Source organism: Microtus ochrogaster, unplaced genomic scaffold (genome assembly GCF_000317375.1).
Source record: "Microtus ochrogaster isolate Prairie Vole_2 unplaced genomic scaffold, MicOch1.0 UNK1, whole genome shotgun sequence".
In the NCBI taxonomy this organism is placed as follows: domain Eukaryota; kingdom Metazoa; phylum Chordata; class Mammalia; order Rodentia; family Cricetidae; genus Microtus; species Microtus ochrogaster.
The window spans coordinates 37,887,796-37,906,111 of NW_004949099.1; the positions used below are offsets into that span (position 1 = coordinate 37,887,796).

The following is an 18,316-nucleotide window of genomic DNA, read 5'->3' on the forward strand; positions in this document are numbered from 1 at the left end:
GGCTCCAGCGCCTTGCTGCCAGGCAAACCTCCCGACCATGCCTGGCGCCCCACCCGCTTCTGCGACCCCCCAGCTCCGCGCAGCCCCGAGCGCCTGCAGTCGTCGCGCTGCTACGCCAGGCATGCAGGTGAGCGAGGGGGGACTCTACGCCCCCACCCGGAGAGAGCGGGCCCTGCCCTCCCCAGTGCCAGCTCCGCGCCCTTCTCTGCCCGCCCCTCCTGTTCTGGTCCCTCTTTCGGCTCCAGACACGAAGAGCTCCTTTTCCACTGTGCCCTCCATCCCTTCGCTGTCCCGACTCCATCCTACCCTCCTGGTGCAGCAATCAGCGTCTCCGCGGCTGCCTTCATCCCGCCTTTAGCTCATCCTGCAGATTCGGGCATCCTCCTGCCTCAGGTCCCCTTTCCGCTCTGCGTGCTCCCTCCGAATCCCATGGCACATCTTTGCCTCGTTTTCCCTACTCGCGCTGCTTTCCAGCCCTGTGGAGGGAGTGCAGGCCCTTGGGATCGGCGGGCTTGGGGGTTCTGCTAGGGATGGGGCCCTGTTCCCCCACCCCACCCCCGGTTCGTCTTCTGCGCACAACAGGTCGGTGAGGAGCGCGAAGGGGGTGGGGTGGCGCACCAGCTCGGGGACTGCGGACTTCCTGGAGGGGGTGACCAAGGGGTACGGGGTGTGTGTGAAGGGGCTGGAGTTGACATTGGTGGTGGGGGGGATGTAGCAGGCGAAGGGGCAGGTGGATCCTGGAGTCCGAGGACCACTGGTGTCTCTGAGCCTTTATCCGCTCCACTGGTTCGCCTACCATTTCTTTCCCCCCTTCTCTAACCTTTTCTCACCGAGCCCCCAGGCCTATCTCTTATCCTTCCCTTCGCTTTCACCTGGCCTCCAGCTCTGTCTCCATATCCCTTTAAATTTCAAGAAACAATTCCTAACTCCTCCATCTTTGCTGTTCCATCCCCCACCACTCCGTTCCGTCTCTTCCTTTTCTGATTTCGCCTTCAACACCATTTTCTTTTCTATCTCAGTGACTTTCTCCTCCTCTCTGATCTCCATCTTTTCTTTTCCCTTCTACTCTCTTTGCTTCTGTCCTGACCAGACCCCTCCATCCTCCTCCCTTGCCTGTTCTCACTTTCTCCTCCTGCCCTCTTCTCCCTTTAGCGCCCTCTGAGATGTGGAGCCCCTGTTCCCCCTCCATCTCTTCCCAGCTGCTGTTCACCCTCCTTCCGACTCTTGGCCAGCCTTTTCCCTCTGCGCCCCACACCTCTCACCCCTGTTGTCCACTACCCTAGTCCCTTCCCTGGCTTCTTCCTGAGCGTTCCACATGCCCATATAGACTAGGAATCCAGAAGACTCAGGGCGTCACATGCTCCTTCTCTCTAGAGACCATAGCCCCCTGGGACTCGCCACCCTTTGGAACTGTGCACTTCCCTTTGGAACCAACCATCTAGACTCTCCTAGGACTTTGCCCAGAAGCAGCAGCTGAGGGGGTGGCTTTCTTCGAGCTCCACCTTCTTTCAGAACGCACCTATGTGCTTGGGTGGTTAAACACCAAGAGCAAAAATCATGTTCTCTAGTTTTTCTCCCACCTACCATTTTCTCCCATTTTTCTGAAAAGGCAGGTAGCTTCCGGGCTTCATCACCAGAGAAGTGCCCAGCACTACAAGAGGTGAGGGGGCTTCTAGCACCCCTCACACTCACTAAGATTGACTCCCCTTCCCTCCCCCACTCTCAAACTCCCTCCCTAGCGGTAGGTGCTCAGGGAATCACAAGGTTCTTGGCTCTAAATTAAGATCCAAGAAGCCTGAAGCTGTGGGCAGAGGAAGTGAGAAGGAAGGAAGCCAAAGAGGCAGAAGTAGACAGACACTGAGGCCAGGAGGTAGCAGGGACCCATCTGGGGTGTTGTAGGTGGGACTGGGGGCTACTGTAGGGAGCTTTCCCCTAAAAGGATGCTAAGAAGCAGTGGATATTGGGAAGCAGCAGCGTGGCTGGTAACTGGGCAGGGGGTGGGGCACGAAGAGGCAGAACTGGTGGATGGATGAGCTGGGAAAGGACACAGGGTAGGTTGGGCTGTGACACCCTCATTTTTCCTCCAGTAAAGGCCGAAAATCTGGGTCACAGCTGAGGAAGACCTCAGATACGGAGTGCAGAATGTGGTAAGTTTGGCCCAGCAGAGGGAGCTTGGAGACCACTTTCCCTTGGGGGACCGGACCAACTTGGGGCCTCTGGAGGACTGGCCCCCTAGAAAGAGACGAAATGAAGTCAGGGACACACACTTACTTTAGCAGAGAAACCTGGAGGGAGGTACCCAGGATTTTGGAGTGAGTCTACCGTTTTCACACATGAGCCCACAGTGGCCGGGGGCTCACCTGCTTTTTCTCCCTTCTTATAGGCCTGCTCCGCTGCTGTCCCAGCTCCTCCCTCTCTGGCCACTGCTGCTGCTACCCCTCTCACCGCCGGTTCAGGGCTCCTCCCCTCGGTCCCCACCAGCCCCAGCCCGCCCCCCCTGTGTCCGGGGTGGCCCCTCAGCCCCTCGCCATGTCTGTGTTTGGGAGCGGGCTCCTCCACCAAGCCGATCCCCACGGGTCCCAAGATCACGTCGGCAAGTTCTGCCAGGCACTGCACCTCCTGCCACCCCATCAGGCTTTGAGGAAGGGCCTCCCTCATCTCAGTACCCCTGGGCTATTGTGTGGGGTCCCACAGTCTCCAGGGAGGATGGAGGGGACCCCAACTCTGTCAATCCTGGATTTCTGCCCCTGGACTATGGTTTTGCAGCCCCACATGGGCTGGCTACCCCGCACCCCAACTCAGACTCAATGCGGGATGACGGAGATGGGCTCATCCTTGGGGAAACACCTGCTACCTTGAGGCCCTTCCTGTTTGGAGGGCGTGGAGAAGGTGAGTGAGCAAGGCTGGTAGGGATGTGAGGGATGGGGAGGGAGGCCTCATCTGTGAGTGTCTTCAGTATACGCACCAGGTTCTAGGCTGGCAAGGGTGGGTGCAGAGGTGGAGATGCCTCCCGCACTCTGAAGGAGTTTGGGTCCACTGTTGAAGACAGATGTGCAAACATGTGGTGATGAGTCAACATAATAAACACCCTAAGAGAAGCACGTACAGCATGTTGTTAGAAAAACAGAGAAGTGAGAGACTGTTTCACCCTGGGGATCAGGCAGATCAAACAACTGCCGTGTGAGATAAAACGGAATGGGTGTTCCAGGCAGAGGAAAGCCACGGAGGAGGAAGGTCGCTGCCATGCCTTGTGTTAGCACATACTGTGCTGGATGGTGGCATAGGGTTGGGCCAGGGAAGATCATCTGATACCTCTACCTCCATTTCTATACACAGGAGGATAGTTCTCTCTGACCTTGGGCCTCATCACATATATGATGATTGGTGTTTGGTACATGTAATGTTTGGGAATGTAGAAGAGCTGAGGGCTCCGGAGGAAGTTGATAGGAGAAGAGGGAGAGTCCAGAGAAGTAGACACGAGGCAGAGTCCCGTGGCAGTCCTCAGCCATACCCCACTTTGACCCTGCCTCAGGCCTCCCAACAGCTGTCTTCCGTCTTTATCAGGTGTGGACCCCCAGCTTTATGTCACAATCACCATATCCATCATCATTGTTCTTGTGGCTACAGGCATCATCTTCAAGTTCTGGTAAGTTGGGGGAGATGGCGGAAGGCTGGGAAAGGCCAGACAGAGGGCAAGGGCAAGGACAGCAGTTACACGGGAGTAGGAAATCACGGGGGACAGGAAGAGCTTGAAAAAAAAATAACTGGAGTGGAGAACCAAGAGAAACCAGTACAGATTCCTCCAGAAAAATGCAAGGGTAGCGGGAGGCTCTCCAGTCTCTCACTTCTCCAAGACAGAGAAAACTGAACCAGGTCGCAGAACCCTGTCTTAGGGCTCCTGTCCAGGAGGAAGTAGAGAACTTTGTACACATTTAATAGCAGGTCACATAGTCCTTCACTCTTTACTGAGAGAATCATTACACTCAGGTGCCCAAGTCAGTAGCTGACTTTGAAATTGAACTAAATGTCTGCCAGGTAGCTGCAGAGGAGAGAAAGGGCTCCTCTGGGCATTAGTGTGACAAGGGGCAGTTTGAAGGGGCTTTGTACTGCGGGGAGGAGGCATGAAGCCTGTGGCTCTCCAAAACTGGTTTGGAGGGAAGCAGAAGGAATAGTTTGATGGGTGCATGGGCTCAGAGGACAGTTTCTGCACTGTGGAGAGTGGGAGGCACCAGGGAAGGAGAAGCTGGGTTGACCAGAGGTGCTGGCCTAAGGATCTCTTTCCTTCTGATGCACAAGCTGGGACCGCAGCCAGAAGCGGCGCAGGCCCTCAGGGCAGCAAGGTGCCCTGAGGCAGGAGGAGAGCCAGCAACCACTGACAGACTTATCCCCTGCTGGAGTCACTGTGCTGGGGGCCTTCGGGGACTCACCTACCCCCACCCCTGACCATGAGGAGCCCCGAGGGGGACCCCGGCCTGGGATGCCCCAACCCAAGGGGGCTCCAGCCTTCCAGTTGAACCGGTGAGGGCAGGGGCCAATGGGATGGGAGGGTGAGGGAAGGCAATTTAGGTCTCCAGACCTTTAGTGGGTCTTCCCTACTGCAGTCCGCGAATCTCCTTCCTGATCTGGCTCGCAGGCCTCCCCAGGGGAAGGGGACCCTTTCCTACCCCATGCCCTAGTCTCCTGCAACCCTTAATTTTAGCTCTGCCCTCTTCACCCTAAGTGCCCTCGGTCGTGAACTCTTCCTTCCGCTTCAGCCTGCTCCTTGGTTCCTGACTGTGCCCTTTCCCTCTTCCTCTCAGGATTCCTCTGGTGAATCTGTGATGCTCCCCCATGTTGGGGTGCTGCCAAGCGGGAGGCCAAGCGGCCGGCATAGCCACCATCCACTGAGGGTGGGGCAACCGTGGGGAACTGGGGCCATGGTGGGGGGCTCCCAGCTCCTGCTCTTGCACACCGCCTGGACCACTCACTGACCCCATGGGCAAGTCCAGTTGTTTGCCCTCCAGTGGTTGGGGTCCCCCATTCCCACCCTTGCACATTCACATGAAAGCCTTGCACATTGACCTCCACCCTCCCAGGCCTCCACAGTCATGCTCAGCAGTCACGCTCTCCATGCTGCTCTTCTGCCCGCCCCCACCCATGTCTGCTCAGCTGGCTCCTAGCTCTCTCCCTCCTGTTGCCCATGTCCCACTCCCTTTGCATTTTCTGTGCCATCTCAGACTGGGGACGTGCATTTCTGACCATTCCATGGCACAGTGTGCTCACTGCCTCGACACCCACTGGTCTAGTCTCTGTGGCCCTTGCATGCTGCCCTAGAGGTGGGTGGGAGGTGAGTTAGGGGCTCCTAGTGCCATCTGCCATGGCCCCGTCTCATTCCATGTCTCGCTGTCCTTCTATCCCATTCCAAGGGCACTGACTTTGAGGGCTCCCCCATCGGAATGGAGGTACTGAGGCCCAATTGCTAAATTCTGTCATCCATCTGAAATATGGGGTTGGGAGTCACCTGCTGCACTACACGAGAAGGGACTCCCATGTCCTCCCTTCCCTCCCAAGTTCCTTGTCTTGTCTGTCCTGGCCGTTTTTGTGTGTATGTGTCTCTATGGAATTCAGAGCCCCCCAACAGGTCCTCCTTTCCCCACCTTTCCTTAAGCCCTCCCTAACTGTACCTAGCTGCCAGGGACTGAAGCCAGCTGGTTCAAGGCCATTGGGAGCTCTGCCTCCACATCCACCCTTCTCTTCCTGGGTCCCTTCATGTCCCCCTCTTCCCTTTCCTTCCTCTCCCTCTTACCCTCTCCTCAGGTTCTTCCCTTCTTTCTCGTTTTTTTCCACCCCCCTTCTTCCTCTAACCTGGCTCCTATGCTGTGATATATATTTTTGTATTATCTCTTTCTTCTTGTGGTGATAATCTTGTGGGATGTAAGTTTCAAAATTTTCAAATAAAGCCTTTGCAAGATAATTAAGTCCCGTTTTGCCTTATAACCCCCTTCCCTGCCCCTCCACGAGGACTGGCAGGAAGAATGGTAAACAAAGGGGAGACTGGGAACTTCTTCAGACTAGACTGTCACCTGGCCTGCTCTACCTGAAGCTGGAGCCTGATGGATGTCTTAACTTGGGACACAACGGGAGGAGCTGAAGGGTCCAGAGGAGGGAGGGCCTTGCAGGAGACACTGGAATCAGGAGTGTGGCTTGCTTGTTCCTTCTTAGCGAAGGTCAAGAGAGACCAAGAGGAAAGAGACAGAGTAAAGGGGAACATTTCTTAGGACAGGCAATGGGACAAGCCAGAAATGCGGCTGATGGATGGGAGACAGGGTCTCTCACTCTCTAGTCCAGCCTGGCCAGTACTAGATCCTCCCACCTTGCCTCCTGAGTGCTAGAATTACAGGCATGAGTCACCACGCTGGGCAAGACAGCTAAGGCAGAGGATAAAGGGTCAAAGGAGAGAAAGATGGAGAGGAGGGGAAAAAAAAAAAAAGATTGGGTGAGCCCCAGGAGAGAGGGCTCTCTACTTGGCTCACTTTCATCCTTGCTTCTTAACATGCCCCTACCTACAGCTGCCCGCCAAAAGCTATGCTGCACCAGCTGCCCTGTGTGGTTAGCTCATTAGCTTTTCCATTCTGAGAAAGGCATTCGCTGGGGTGTGGGGGTGGAATCAAGGGGTGTGTCTAGGGAGGGAACACAGGCTGCCCAGCTGGGATCAGTCACCTCTGAGGTCCTGATTCTAGGTTTGGCTCTTCAGCAGCTCTAGTAAAGCCCACACATCAGCTTTTCAGCTGTTGCGAGGCTCAGTTGCTGTGGTAACCACCTAGGTCTTGCTTCCCGCCCCCATCTGTGCCTCACCTGCTCCCTGGAAATGGGCAACCACAGGGAAGTAGGTGGCAATATAGTATCCAAGAGGGCAGTGTGGGCTGCCTGGACTGTACCTGCCTCCATGAGTTTTATCTTTGATATAAATAGAAAGTATGTGTGTGCGTGTGTTGGTAGGTGTGCTTTAGATGCTGGGGAGCTGTACTGCCTATTGGGGGAAGTGTGTCTGAACCCCTAAAGCACACGAATATGGAGAGGAAGGAATGTATTTCTCAGGACGACAGTGGTGTTTAGGACAGACTGCTCCAGAGGAAAGCAGCCCCAGGCCAGAATAATGAAGCAACCAGCAGAGGTGTGAGGTCCAGGCTTCTGAGGAGGGCTGTCACACAGTGCACCCAGAGAACCCAGAGGGAGCTGAGCTGGCGGAAACTGAAGGTGCAGGGTGAGGTGCTGACAGGCTGGGCTAGAGAAGGGCTCTGGGGAAGGTGAAGGAAGCCTCCTTAACCTTTGCAGCTTTTCCCACAGGGCTGGGAGCCCTTGCCAGAAGAGAGTGGGGGGAAAGAGCATTTGGTGCAGAAGGGCAAGGAACTGTTTGGAGGGCTCCTGGGGCTCTCACCTTCAACAACTCTTTAGAGGGACAGTGTGACCCTGTGGCTCATCCATATGCAAAAGGCACACATGAAGTCCCCTAATGAAGGAATTAATTGCTCTCTGATTAGACTGCAGTTCTCCTAAATTTAAATAAATTAAACACACCATTAAAAATACTGGAAATCTCACCTGTTCTCTTCCCTCAATGTCCTCTCCCCATGGAAAGGCAGGAGGCTGAAAGATGGGAGAATGACAATCCGGATGTGTGGATTGCCTCGAGTTGTGCTGGACTGGGTCGGTGCTAATCATGACACCATATGGGGTCTGGGGAGCACACCTGAATTTTCCTTTCCTAAAACTCAGTGACTCGGGTCCTCAAGTCCTCGAGGCTGTGGGTAACAGAGTTATAGAGGGGGAAAGTAAACAAGGGCCAAGCTGCTCTTTTGAAAATTTTGTCAAGTCTACATGTCACAAGCCTGACCGGAGGCGTTGACTCTCCTATCACCAAACTCTTTGTTGAGGGGTACATCAAATGACTCAGCCAAGGTTCTCCTGGGTATACTTCTGGAATGCTTACCATTGGGCACATACCAAAGAAGGGGATGGGGAAGCCCTTGGGAGGAGGGATCTCCTAGCAGAGATCAGGGTGTGGAAATGATTCAAGATGGAAACTGTGCCAGCTGGAGAACCCAGGCTAAAATTAACAGCCCTCCTCCCCACCATTTCCCAGATTTACTGCATCAAAGCTTTGTTCCAAGGACTTAAAAGTTGCTCCTTACAGCAAAGACAGGAGGGGCTGCCCGAGGCACGAGGGCTTGAATGTGTACAGGAGGCAGAGCTGGAGAACCAGGACTTTGGGGAATTACTATTTTGTTTCCATTCTTTTCCTCTCCTCCCTTCTACCTTTTTCCTTTCACCTTCTCTTTTGGAGGCAGAGTCTTTTCTAAATAATTCAGGCTGGCCTGCCTATAACTTTTTTTTTTTTTTTTGTCTTTTTGGGACAGGAATTCTAGCTTTGGGGTCTTTCCTGGAACTCCCTCTGTAAACCACAGTGGCCTCAAACTCAGAAATCTCCCTGTCTCTACCTCCCAAGTGCTGGGATTAAAGGTGTGTGCCACCTCTGCCTCACCTACCTGTAATTCTTAATCCTGACACAGCTTCTTGAAAACTGGGATTACAGGTACATGACAACTGGGCCACTTAAACTCTTATCCTGTTAATTTGCCACTGAAATCAACACAGAGTGTTGGGCTCAACATAGTGATAAACAGGAAGAAACACTGCGAGGTGGCTAGTCCCTAATCCCAGTGCTTGGGCAATTAGGAGTTCAAGGTCATTTTACCAATGTGGTAAGTTTGAGATCAGTGTGAGCTTAGTGAGGCCAACTCAAAACACCAAACAGGCAGACACCACCACCACAATGTTGCTGGGGAGATGTGAGTCTGATGGCTCAGATTTGTAACTCCAGCACTGTGTGTGTGTGTGGGGGGGGGAGGCTCAATGACCAGTCGATGTGGTTGAATTGGTGAGCGTTAGGTGGTGGTTAACTTAGAGACCCCACCTCAAAAAAATGAGCACAGGGATTAAAGAAGACATCTGAGCCGGGCGATGGTGGCGCACGCCTTTAATCCCAGCACTCGGGAGGCAGAGGCAGGCGGATCTCTGTGAGTTCGAGACCAGCCTGGTCTACAGAGCAAGTTCCAGGACAGGCTCCAAAGCCACAGAGAAACCCTGTCTCGAAAAACCAAAAAAAAAAAAAAAAAAAAAAGAAGAAGAAGACATCTGATAATGACCTCTGGCTTCCACTTACACCACAAATACACAAAAACTCAAACCAAAACAAATAAAAGGTGTGGTGGCAAATGTCTGTAATCCAGCACTGAGGAGAGAGCTAAAGGCAGCAGGATTGGGGGGTTCAAAGTTATCCTGGCAAGTTTGTGGCCAGCCTAGGCTACAAGAGATTCTGTTTCAAAAAGTAGACAAGACCGCCTGGTCAACCTGATCCCAGGCTAAGCTAAAGCTACATAGTGAGACTCTATCACTACCTAACAAACTAACTAGTATATTAAGGTATGGTTTACTATTGCTGGCTGTGACTTTGGAGGGGGGAAGAGTCACCTTAGTCTCACTTTAACTATCTGTAGAATAAGATTGTAGTTACTTGTTAGAGTAATTTTGCTTTCTCACTGAGGAAACTCAATTCTGCATTAGCCAAAACAGACCTAAGCTCAGAGACTCTAGCCAGATCATGCTGTTTGGCCTTGTGGCTACATAGATTTACTAAATAAATAAATGTATTGTCTCAAGTATTAAAGATTCGTTCCAGGTTTGGTACTGAGATGGATTTCTGGTAATCATGTTCTTTAATCACACCGCCCAACTGAAGCAGAGGAAGCCGGTACAGGAGACCCACAAGAACCTGTAGAACAAAGAAGATTACTAACATGTATAGCCTTTAGAGAGTAGGGTAGCTCAGAGCCTAGCAGGTTAGTGAAGGAAGCAGATGGGATATAAGCAAGCATTCAGGAAGTTATCCCATTGTCCCATCCCACCTCGGAGCTGTTACACGCCAGCAGTTTAGCAGCTTAGGGAGGGTACAAGATAGGATAGAAGGAAGCTGATCCTCTCAACAGTGGTAACATAGGTGACTTAACACTTAACTAGATACTTAACAGTATCTAGTGTGAACAGTTTCTTCCCTGACAATCTCACTAGAGAACCAGATATACAAATTAGTTAAAATTAACAGTATAAACTATAGACTAAGGGAGGCTTGAAATCCCATCACATAGGAGATTAGAAATCCATTTAGAAAGTGGATTTAGGTTTCAAGGTCAGCATGAACTGTACTTGCGCAAGATCCTGTTTCAAAGACAAAGACGTAGCTGGGCGGGCAGTGGTGGTGCAAGCCTTCAATCCCAGCACTTGAGAGGCAGAAGCAGGTGGATTTCTGTGAGTTCAAAGCCAGCCTGGACTAAGGATAGAATTCCAGGACAGCCAGGGCTACACAGAGAAACCCTGTCTTGAAAAACAAAAACAAAGATAAAGACACGGTGTAAATGCTACAAAATTTTATTTTTATTTATTTTTTCTTTTTCTTTTGGTTTTTCGAGACAGGGTTTCTCTGTGGCTTTGGAGCCTGTCCTGGAACTAGCTCTGTAGACCAGGCTGGTCTCGAACTCACAGAGATCCGCCTGCCTCTGCCTCCCGAGTGCTGGGATTAAAGACGTGCGCCACCATCGCCCGGCTGCTACAAAATTTTAAATGAAACTTTGGGTTGAAGCAATTGGGGAAGATCTCCTGGAGTAGTTCATAATCAATTGCGCATTTATACAACAAACGTTTACTCAACAGCTTAAGTTCTGGGATCTGTTGATACTTAACAGGGAGCAATTCAAAGTCCTAGCCCTGATGGAGCTGGGAGGAGGTATGCCTGAGTATTGTGTGGGTGGAGGCAACAAGAAAAGACCAAAGCAAAGATAAGAGTATCGGTGTAGTCACAAGAAGACGGGTTGAATTTTCAGGGATCTCAAACAACTATGGGCACATTCTTACCTTTTCTTGACTATTCAAAGCACTGAGGCATTCCCCACCCTAGCTCAGCAAAGGAACCCTCGTTAAGATTCAAGAAAAAAAAGTCAATTAACTTCCTACACAGCCGATTACACCCAGAAATGAACCGTGGCCCCTGTCTTTTAAGAATCCGTACCGTCTCTACGGGGGACCGAAGGGACGGCTCAGCGGTAAGGAGTGCTTGTTGCTCTACCGGAGGACCAGAGGTTCGGTTCAGCACCTAGGCAGGGAAGCTCAAAGCTGTCTGTAACTCCAGGGGGCTGCTGAGGGCACCCGCAAACACCTACCCGGATTTATACACACAAATAAAAATAAACCTAGAAAAGGGAGAACCTAAACTGTCTTTACTGCCTTGATGCATAATTCATGAACCTGATCAGCTCCCACGATACCACTTCCCCAGAAGTCTCTTCCGGAAGCCCGGGACGGCTCTTCGAATGCTCAGCTTCAGCTAACAGAACCCGCCTTCACTTCCGCTGGGGCGTCGCATCTACCGAACGCTCCGCACGTCCCTGGGAAAAAGCCACTTCCGCCCTTACTTGTCGTAACTTCTGCCCTCAGGATCCCTGAGCCCTTAGCAGCGCCGGATGTATTCTAGGCGCTCCCGGAAGTGACTCGGCCTTTGAACTCTTTCTCTCCCCCCCCCACTTTCCTGCTACCACCCTCCCTTTGCTATTTCCCTCCCTCCCCCCCTTTTTCGTTTCCGGCTCTCCCGCCTTCTCTGCGAAACGACTCTTCACTGAGGCTGTGGGGGGGGGTGGGCGTGGAGGAATCGGGGTTCCCGGGAGCACGAGCCGCAGCACCACTTCCGGGTGAGTGTTCAGGCGGGAGGGCGGGGGGCCACACACTGCCTCGCGCCCCCGCCCCGCGGGTGTCTCGCGCGCAGCTCTGCGAGTGTGGAGATCCGTCTGGCGCCTGCAGTGCATGCCCGCGCACCCCGCCTTTCGTTCCCCGTCCCGCGCCCCGCGGGTTCTCCCACTCCCTCGGTTCCCTCCATTCCCTGCAAACGCCGCCCCTCCCGCGCGCTGGCTCAGGCGCTGGCGCCGCCGCCGCCGCCGCCGCCGCCGCCGGGTGAGTCTCGCGCCGCTGCAGTCGGCGCGCGCCAAGCTCCTCGCTCCTCCCCCTCCCCTTTTCCTTGGGCGAGCGGGCGGGCGGGGTGGGGGGGTGGTCCACGATGTGACTGCAAGTGTGTCTGTCCCGGAACCGGAAGTGGTTGTGGAGGAGCGGGCGATGAGGAGGATTGGGGGGGTTTAGGGGGCGGGTGCCTGTCTGGTGGGTGGCAGAGTTCAGCTCCCTGGAGGGGTGAAGGAGGGACGTCCCAAAGACCGGCCTTTGAGGACGGAGTGGGAGTTGACATCGGGAGGAAGGACCCAGTTGGGTGTCTCAGGGGTGCGAAGGTTTTAGGGGGACAGCTGGGGGTCTTCAGTCTAGAGACCACTGAAGGTTGAAGGAGGTACTACTTGGCACAAGGCCTTGGGTAGGCAGGGGACGAAGTCCCCACAGAAGTGGAGTGGGTGGGCGAGGCCAGAGGAAGTGGCTGGGCCTGAACTTGGCACTGTGCCTGACACAAGGGCTTGGGCATCCCCCTACCCTCAGCGTTGCTCTCTGAACCACTTCTCAGGAGCAGGAGCCTCCTTCATGTCCTCCGTTCTCTGACTCCCTGTTACTCTTAGCCCTGAGGAATGAAGACTAAGTGTCCGAGCCTAGGAGTGAAACCCAAATGCTGGTGATAGCATTCATCTTAGTTTTGGGGAACTGGTTTTATTTCCCTTCTATCCACGTAGTGGGTGGCACTGGGCGCCTGTCCTTCCATCCTTGGATTGTTGCTGGGGAAGCTGCCTGCTTTCTAGATTGCTGACAGTCAAAGAACTTCTGAGGTTCTGTGCAGTTCTCTGGTGGCCTCCGCTTACTGGCCTCTATAACCTAGAGAATTTGTTTCCAGAAAGTTCAGGAGCCCTGGAAAGGAGAAGGAATAAGACGACAGGAGGAAGAGAGAGAGAGGGTAAGACGATCTTGGGTTAATGATTTGGGAGGAGGTGGGATCATAGTCAAATGTGATTTTTTGTGTTCGTTTGGTTTTGTTTTTTTTCCTTAACAATGTGACAGAATTATTGCAGTGATCAACACTTGTGGTACTAGTGTTTGCTGTTAGACCAAAAAAAAGTGCCTTTTCTATTTATTATGGTGCCCGGAAAGTTTTTGTATAAAAAGGCAACACTGTACCTTTGCCGCCTTCCGTTGCCACTGGTTCTCATCAGGAGTGAAATGACCAGGTGAGACCGCGAGTGGACTTGCATTTTGTCTGCTGTGGAGACATAAGAACGCCGATGGAAAGGATCGTCTTTATGGTGTAGCCTCCAGAAACAAGAAGAGCCGAGTGTGGAGAGCATTTCCACACTCTTGGTGGCTAGTGGAGTGTTTGCTTGTCTCTTGGATGATGAGACAGTAAATGGGATTGTTTGAATCTGAGGTGTCAGGGGAAGTTTCGGGGGAACACCGCTTCTAGCTTAGTTTGAAAGAAAAGGGATAAAATTATATGGTGTCCTAGTAGTAGTCAGGGAAAATCAAAATATGAGACCTGATGGTAAATAATGTATTTTAGTTTTTGGAGACAAGATTTTGTTATGTAGCATTGACTAGCATGAAACTCCCTAAGTAAACCAGATTGACCTCAGACTTGAGGTGAGCCTTCTGCATCTACTACCCAGGTGCTGGGACTGTCAGGCATATGCCATTATGCATGACAGGAAGTAAGGTTCTTTAGCCTTAATCCCAGCATGGGGGGTGGGGGCGCAGAGGTAGGTGGATATCTGTGAGAGTTCGAGGCCAGCCTGGTTTACAGAGTGAGTTCCAGGACAGGCTCTAAAGCTACAGAGAAACCCTGTCTTGAAAAACCAGCCAACAAACAAAAACCCAGTAGGGGCTTGAGAGATGGTTCAGCAGTTAAGAACAGTGGTGGCTCTTTTGTCCTAAGTTCAATTCCCAGTGCCCACATGACAGCTGACAACTGTAGCTGTAGCCCATGGGCTCCTGTGCCCGCTTCTGGTGTGCAGGTGAAACACCTATGTACCTAAAATAAATATGTCTTTAAAAGCAATACAGAGGGCTATAATTCAGTTAGTAAAGTGCTTGTCATACAAGCATAAAGACCTGGGTTTGATCCCCAGAATCTGTGTAAGAAAGCTGGGCATGGTAAGCCTAGTACTGGGGAGGCAGAGAGAGATGGATCTCTGGGGTTTACTGGTTAGTCGGTGCAGCAGAATTGGTGAGGCCTTGGTCAGTGAGACACCCAGCATCCAAAAATAGAGTGGGTGGCACCTGAGTCATTAATGACACCTGAGGTTGTCCTCTGGCCTCTCTTCACAGGCATCAACACACGTGTGCACCTTCATAAACACACACAGAAGATAAAATAGCAAGGACCGGAAACTCTTGGTCCTCACCTCGACAGTAAAATCTGAGTTTTGAAGGCCACGACACCTTGCCCTTCGGATGGTCGGAAACACTGCAGATAGTGGGTGGAGGGACAAAGCTTTAGTGCAGGAGTGCTTGCCCCTTTGTTAGCGTCTCCTGTTGAAATAAGGAATCTTTTGAATTCTTTTTTGAGCTTATATTTTATATCTATCTATTTTGTGTACGTTGAAATCATATTGAGATCAGAACAACTTGAGGGAGTTGACTCTCCTGTCTGATTCTGAGGATTGAACTCAAGTCATTAGGCCTGCTAGCAGTCTGCCTTCTCTGCTGAGCTGTCCCCACAGCTCTCTTTTTATACTTGATTTTTAAAGACGGCGTCTTTTTTCTTTTTTGTTTTGTTTTGTTTTTCAAGAGACACGGTTACTCTGTAGTGGTATCGTATGCCACCACTGCCTGGCTAAATTGGGTCTTGTCTGGAGGTGGTGGCACATACTTTTAATCCCAGCACTCGGAGACAGAGGTAGGCAAATCTTTTAAACTATAGGCCAGCCTGGTCTACAGAGTGATTATCAATAGAGAAACCCTGTCCTGGAAAAAAAAATAGTCTGTTATGTTGCCTAAGATGACCTCAAACTCACTTTGTAGCTGAGCAATACCTTGAGCTTTTGATCTTTTTGCTTCCACCTGAATGCTGGGGTCAGCAATTTTACCTCACCTAGGTTTATGTAGTGCTGGGCATCAAACCCAGAACTTTACGCATGCTGGGTAAGCCCTTCCCCTACTGAGCCAATCACTAGACTGAGTTGGATACTGGAAAGAAAAGTTCTAATTCAATCATGATAGTTTTGGATTTTTGGGTTTTTTTGTTTTCCGAGACAAGGTTTCACTGTAGTTCTAGAGCCTGTCCTGGAACTAGCTCTTGTAGAGCAGGCTGGCCTCACACTCACAGAGATTCACCTGCCTCTGCCTCCTGAGTGCTGGGATTAAAGGCGTGCGCCACCACCGCCCGGCTAGACTTCCTTTCTTATCAACAAAATAGTTGAAGCTTAATAGAGTAGCAGAGTTGAAGCTCCTTTAATCTGGAGGCTTTCTTGTTCTCTGGGGTTATAAAAGAAGTCTTCTACTTTCTTCCACGTTCTAAAGTAAAGCCAGTTCTTTTCAAATTCTTTCTTTCTTTTTTTTCTTTTTTTTTTTTTTGAGACATGGTCTCACTGTAGCTCAGATTGGTCTTTTGCACGTAGGAGTAGTGGTAGGGAGTGAAAGAATATGTTTATGGGTGCGTGTGTCATGGTGCAAGGATAGTGGTCAGGTAACAACCTGTGGATGTCAGTTTTTTCTTCTCCCCTGCGTGTTCGGAGGATCAAATTCAGGTTATTAGGCTTGGTGGCAATCACCTTTGTCTGCTGAGCCAGCTTGACAGCTCCAGATTGGTCTGAAATCATAATCTCCCTGCCCCAACTTCCGGAACCCTGGATTGCAGCATGCACCACCACACCTGACTCTTTTTTTTCTTCCTTTCATTTTTTTAGTGTGCATGGTTGTTTTGCTGGCATGTATATCTGTGCACCTTGTACATGCCTAGTGGCCCTGGGGGCCAGAAGAGGGTATTGAATCTCCTGAAACTGGAGTTACAGATGGTTTTGAGCTGCCATGTGAATGCTGAAATTTGAACCTAAGCAAGGGTATCTAATGCTTTTAACTACTGAGCAATCCCTCCTGCTCTTTATTTATTTGTATGTATGTATGTATGTATGTATGTATGTATGTATGTATGTATCTAATTATCTATGAATGAGGCCTCACTTCATAGACTAGGCTAGTTTTAAACTTACCAAGATCCTCCTGCTTTTGTCTCCTGAGTAATGGAGATTAAAGGCTTCAAAAGCTACCACACTAAGCTGTATTGTTTTTGTTTTTATTTATTTTCATTTTTGTTATTCAAGGACATGGTTTCTCAGTGTAACAGTCCTGGTTGTTCTGGAACTCACTTTGTAGACCAGGTTGGCCTCAAACTCAGAGATTTGCCTGCCTCAGCCTCCCTAGTGCACCACCACCCTCTACTTTTTTGTTTTAAATACATCAGTACAATTAAAACTGGTGGAGATACTTTGTGTCAAGGTGGCCCCCATTCTATCAGTGAGTTCTTTAGGTTGTTGGAATGTTGCATAGTTTGGGGAGATTTCCTCTGTGATAGATGAGGAGGGAAAGTGAGTGCTAAAATGCCAGGTCAACTAGAATTTGAGTGTTGTGGCTCTGGGGCACCATTTGCATTGTACTGTAGCCATTACCTTCATTCATGGCTTTCCAGCTGACCTCAAGCCAAGGAATACATGGATTTAGGATAACTTATCAGGAGAAGGATAGCATAGATAGCTTTTTTTTATATATGTATTTTGTGTGTGTCTGTGAGTGCGCGTGTGCGCGCGCGCACACACACACACACACAAATGCAAGAGATAGCATGCATGCAGAGGTCAGAACAGCACAGAGGAGTTGATTCTTTTCCTTCCGATGTTTGTTCTGGGGATGGAACTAAGGTTATTGGCCTTGGCAGCAAGCACCTTCATCTGCTAAAACATGTTACCTCATCTGTAGTTTTTGAGACAGGGTTACATTTGGTACCCAGATTGGCATGGAACTAGGTAAGGCAGGAGCCCAGCTCTAACTCACATAACAGTTCTCCAGTCTCAGCCTCTCAAGTGCTTAGATCATAGGCAGAGCTACTGTGTCCCACAAATGATAGCATTTTCCTTACCTGTCATTTTACAACTATTTATGCTTTGTGAACAGTAGTTCTTATGTGCCTGATTTTGGGCTGTCCTATTTATTGCATTGTCTTACCATGGATCCTTGGCTGGAAATGTGGAGACCAAGCTGGCCTTGAACTCAAAATAAGAGACTCTCTTGCCTCTGCCTCCCCAATACTGGGATTAAAGGCCCCTGCCATGATGACTGACTGGTTGGGGGTTTATTTATTTACTTTTTAAATTTTATCACATTTTTTTCATGGAGAGGGGATGCACCATAGAGCACACATGCAATTCAGCATATTCTGTGATTGTTCACTCTCTACTTTGTGAGTCCTAGGGACTGAACTCAGGTTATCAGGCTTGGCAGTAAATGCCATTACTCTCTGACCTCTGTACTTTAATATTTTTGTTTGTTTGTTTGTTTTGTTTAGTTAAAAAGCATTTGCCATGCAGTGGTGGCGCATACCTTTAATTCCATCACTCATGACGTATAGGCAGACTGTGAGTTTAAGGCCAGCCTGGTGTGCTGAGCTAGTTCTAGGACAGGCTCCATACTGAAGTCCCAGCACTTGGAAGGTGGAGACAGTAGAATCTCTACGAGCTTGAGACCAGCCTGGTCTTTAGAGTGCGTTCTAGGACAGCCAGGCCTACACAGAGAAATCCTGTCTCAGAAAACAAAAACAAAAAAGTTATTTATTATATATGAGTATTTTACCCACACGCATGTATTTGTACCATGTATGTGTCTGGTGTATCAGAAGATGGGGTATGGATGGTTAAACTACTGTGTAGGAACTAGGAACTGGACCTGGGGCGTTTGTAAGAACAAGTACTCTTAGTTTCTGAGTCATCTCTTCCGCCCTGGCTCTGTTACTTTAAAAAATAGGAGTTTTTGTTTTGTTTGAGACAAGGTTTCACCTATCCCAGGCTGGCTGGGCCGTTTAAATTCACGGATGACCTTGACCTTCTGTTCCTCCTTTGAATTTCCAAGCTCTGGAATTACAGGTGTTTTCTGTCACACCCAGTTGATAGTGCTGGGATCCAGCACAGGCTTCCCGCCTGCTATGCAAGTACTCTGCCTACTGAGCTGTACATCTCCAGCCCTGTTTTTTGTTTTTGTTTTTGTTTTTTTGGTTTTTGGAGACAGGGTTTCTCTGTGGTTTTGGAGCCTGTCCTGGAACTAG

The 18,316-nt window shown here is 50.5% G+C and overlaps 2 protein-coding genes across 16 annotated transcripts in view; both read left to right on the plus strand.

The window, feature by feature from the left end:
• Window positions 1-6: 6 nt before the first annotated feature.
• On the plus strand, window positions 7-5,953 carry Pianp (PILR alpha associated neural protein). Of its 5 annotated transcripts, none has more exons than XM_026788122.1 (7): window positions 360-582; window positions 1,610-1,660; window positions 2,088-2,147; window positions 2,384-2,889; window positions 3,565-3,646; window positions 4,297-4,518; window positions 4,800-5,953. In XM_026788122.1, exons 3-7 carry the CDS (start codon window positions 2,143-2,145, stop codon window positions 4,819-4,821), a joined length of 837 nt encoding a protein of 278 aa, XP_026643923.1. In that variant the 5' UTR covers window positions 360-582; window positions 1,610-1,660; window positions 2,088-2,142; the 3' UTR covers window positions 4,822-5,953. The 5 variants fall into 5 exon arrangements, with proteins under 5 accessions (XP_005365273.1, XP_026643922.1, XP_013208523.1 ...); XM_026788123.1 differs by having other exon boundaries at window positions 534-582; window positions 1,614-1,660; XM_005365216.1 differs by lacking the exons at window positions 360-582; window positions 1,610-1,660 and adding an exon at window positions 7-127.
• A 5,767-nt stretch (window positions 5,954-11,720) lies between these two features.
• Znf384 (zinc finger protein 384) overlaps window positions 11,721-18,316 on the plus strand; it is a 30,730-nt gene continuing 24,134 nt past the window's right edge. For 2 of the 11 annotated variants that reach the window (XM_026788166.1, XM_013353056.2), the window contains exons 1-2: window positions 12,222-12,442; window positions 12,908-12,967. The gene's annotated coding sequence lies outside the window, so the exon portion shown is untranslated. The other 9 variants (XM_013353057.2, XM_026788162.1, XM_026788167.1 and 6 more) reach the window with 9 other exon arrangements.

What these genes read in the sequence shown, in the direction of transcription:
- Pianp (XM_005365216.1), top strand. An exon ending in GGCATCATCTTCAAGTTCTG is followed by an intron (nt 3,647 to 4,296) that starts GTAAGTTGGGGG and finishes CTGATGCACAAG; the next exon opens with CTGGGACCGCAGCCAGAAGC. An exon ending in CCAGCCTTCCAGTTGAACCG is followed by an intron (nt 4,519 to 4,799) that starts GTGAGGGCAGGG and finishes TCTTCCTCTCAG; the next exon opens with GATTCCTCTGGTGAATCTGT.